The sequence below is a fragment of the Oncorhynchus kisutch genome, linkage group LG27, assembly GCF_002021735.2.
Source record: "Oncorhynchus kisutch isolate 150728-3 linkage group LG27, Okis_V2, whole genome shotgun sequence".
Lineage (NCBI taxonomy): Eukaryota > Metazoa > Chordata > Actinopteri > Salmoniformes > Salmonidae > Oncorhynchus > Oncorhynchus kisutch.
Window position 1 is genome coordinate 21,270,159 of NC_034200.2, and position 3,071 is coordinate 21,273,229.

Below are 3,071 nucleotides of genomic sequence, written 5' to 3' on the forward strand. Positions count from 1 at the left end.
CCCATTGGTTGGGTCTTGTTTTCGATGGAAACAATTTGCCTATTGTGATTAGCAGTACCGTCAATTCGAGCTCGGTCATCAGAATCCAAGGATAAGAGTTTTTCACAATTGCATGCTTTTGAAGGTTTATTGTCTAAAGGCCAAGTTTAGCACAATTGTGTGAGTGCAGCTGGCCTATGTGAGGATGGTTGAGAGGGACTCTTTTAAATATACTTTTTTTTAAAGACATTTTGTAGATTCTGGATATTCGGGCAAACTTTTTAGTTACATACAAACAGAGCAGTTCCTGAGGCACTTAGAGAGGGTTATCAAGTTTATTTTAATAAAACATTTCAAATGTTCTGTCTTCTAAATAAACAACAATAACAACCACCACAAAATATGATTAAAACTGAACGGAAAGGCTTGATTTTATTCCCATTGTCTTTAAAAACAAATCTACCATAAAAGTAACACATTAGTCTTTTCTGCTTGTCTTGTCCTCACAAGTACGCTCGGCTCTCCTCCACTTCCGCCACGGGAGGATCTGTTTTGTCTTTGTCTAATATCCCTGCTACAGTTTTAAAGGGTGGCCCCCACTCGCTGAGGTATTTGAAGTCTTCTCCTCCGTCTGCCATCCACGACTCGATGGAGCTTAGCGACTCGCCCACCGACCCATCCCCCTCGTAGGCATACGTGACCAGTGAGTCATACGGCGGGGCAGAGAAACCCAGGTGGTTCTCCTGGAGACGCTGGTGGATGTAGTCCCTGATGATGTCTGCGCTGCCCTCTGTGGTGGGGGTTGACTCATTGATCTCAGTTTGGGCGGTGACCTCTGACCCTGTGCCCCTGCGGAGCATTTTTTCCTTGATGGCTTTGGTGTTCCTCAGAGTGCCCATGTCGAAGGCGTGGGTGTCCTCCTCGCCGCCCCCCTCATCATCGTAGTGGATCACGTTGTCCCGGATGTCCTCCTTGGATGACATCAACGTCTCCCTCTTCTTCTGCCGTCTCAGGCCGACATAGAGTGCAAAGATCGCTACAACATAAAAGAACCAAGCACACACAGTGTGTTATCTTTTACATACATAGATGTACTGCGGTGAAAATATACATTGACGTGCATTTCAAGAGCCTTTCAAGGTACTGTAGGAGGGTATGGGAAGAGAGACAGTGGGATGTCATGTGTTAGGAGCCATTAGCTAATTTCCTTATTTCTCCAGACATTCTTTTTTCAGCAGGAGAACTTAAAATAATCACAGCCTGAGGCCAGCCGTGATCCATTTTTGACATGCTATCTGTCACTATTGTAGTACTGAGACAGGATGAAAGGCTGTTTCACCTGGCTTTCATCTCCCCCTCCCTCCCCTTTTCCTCTTTCCCAATGGCAGACAGTAGAGACTACAGCACAGCAGCCTACTCCATACTAATGAAGTGCTCACTGTGTTATGCAACAGCAAGAGATACTTTAGTAGGAAAAAGTAGGGGGGAATGGCCAGACCAAGAAAAATGAGCTAAATCGACCTATAAGTATGATTATGATTATGGGACTGTTTCAAGGGCCATTTTTCAAATTGTGACATCAATTTAATGAAGTTACTGTACATTAGGACTTCAGCTCCCCCTAGTGTAAAATTATACACTTTAACATTCTGATGAATTGCATTTACAGAGTTTATACTGTAGCTGGAAATAAATACTTGGGGTAATCATTATTACTCTCATTCTCAAGGTGTCAGATGAAAAGTTCAGAAATACTCTGCCTCTGCACCAGGATCACAGTCTGAATGAACAACAGGACTTACCCAGGAGTATGATCATGCACAGTAAAATGGCCATCACTGCCCAGGTGCTGAGGCCCATTGGTAGGAAGACTGCCTCTGCCGTGCAGGACAGGAGTGACCCTTCAGTCACACAGGCACACACTCGGACAGTGAGAGTGCCGGTGCTGCTCTGGGCTGGATACCCATTGTCCTCCACCACCACAGGTATCACGTAGTACTCCTGGACCCGCCTCTGGAACCCTACACGCTTGGTCACTATCCCCGCCGTGTTGTCTGGAAACCAAATGACACAATCCTTAACCCTACATGTCTCAAATCAATCAATAAATCCACCCTGGAACCCTAGACATCTGGTCACTATTCCCGCAGTGTTGTCTGGAAACCAAATGACAACCATTAACCCAACATGGCTGAAACCCCACACGTCCATTAATGATTAACTCTAAATATCTGACTGAAATCCTATACGTCTGTCTGGTCACGATCCCCCCAGTGTTGCCTGAAAACCAAATGAGAGACCATCAGAGAGTGTTCACTTGTAATACAACTGAGAGTACATACATGCAGTACTTCCTTAGTTCTTATTTAATCCTCTTCGTTCCAGGGTGAATATAGGGGCCTGGATTAAAGATCTACAACGCTGCCGGTCTTGGGCTACATGCATTTGCTGATGTCTAAGCCCGACCTTTATCAAGCCAAATGTTTCTTCAGGGGAGATGTACTGTATAATTGTATCTGAAATGTCACTTTTACCGCTTTGGTTTTCGGCTTATTTGAAATAAGGTGAAGGTGTAGAAGAATTATTAGAATGTACAACAGAAAACAAATAGGGCCAGCAGCACAATGCACGGCTCTGAGAAACAAACACAGGCCTGCCGTTTTTACGGCTATACAGAGATGAAGTGTCGAGATGTGCCCTGCCTCCTCTCCTCTCCAGCACCAGGATAGTGGTTGTGAACTGACTCTGTACAGCCTTCCCTCTGCCTGGATGGACAAAGATCTCACTTGACAAGTAGGAGCCATTAAAGCACACCTTGTGCCTGTTTTCTGCGATTGCCATGAGCGCTGCTGTCCCTCTGAATCAAGCCTGATATTTATGCGTTATTGTGTTAGAAAAATAATAACAGAGGTTGGTGAGATGGTAAGGCTCTAGGGCAGGGGTGTCAAACTCATCTTGCCCCGATGTGCCGCATTCGGACTTCAGTGAGGCCTTTCCTCTACATCAAATTGGAAAATAATTGTTCTCTATCCATCGTTCTGGGAATTTTCTATGTCTAGCTTTCATTCTGGTGATTATTAGCGAGCTGGGCA

The 3,071-nt window shown here is 45.1% G+C and overlaps 1 protein-coding gene across 1 annotated transcript in view; it reads right to left on the reverse strand.

The window, feature by feature from the left end:
- Nucleotides 1-300: 300 nt before the first annotated feature.
- The window catches only part of LOC109871569 (cadherin-12), a 31,716-nt gene continuing 28,945 nt past the window's right edge, over nt 301-3,071 (reverse strand). The window contains exons 11-12 of the mRNA XM_020462466.2: nt 1,782-2,033; nt 301-1,015 (exon numbers count right to left, since the gene is read on the reverse strand). Coding sequence (XP_020318055.1) covers nt 483-1,015; nt 1,782-2,033 — 785 coding nt within the window. The 3' untranslated portion in view covers nt 301-482. The remainder of the gene's footprint in view (nt 1,016-1,781; nt 2,034-3,071) is intronic.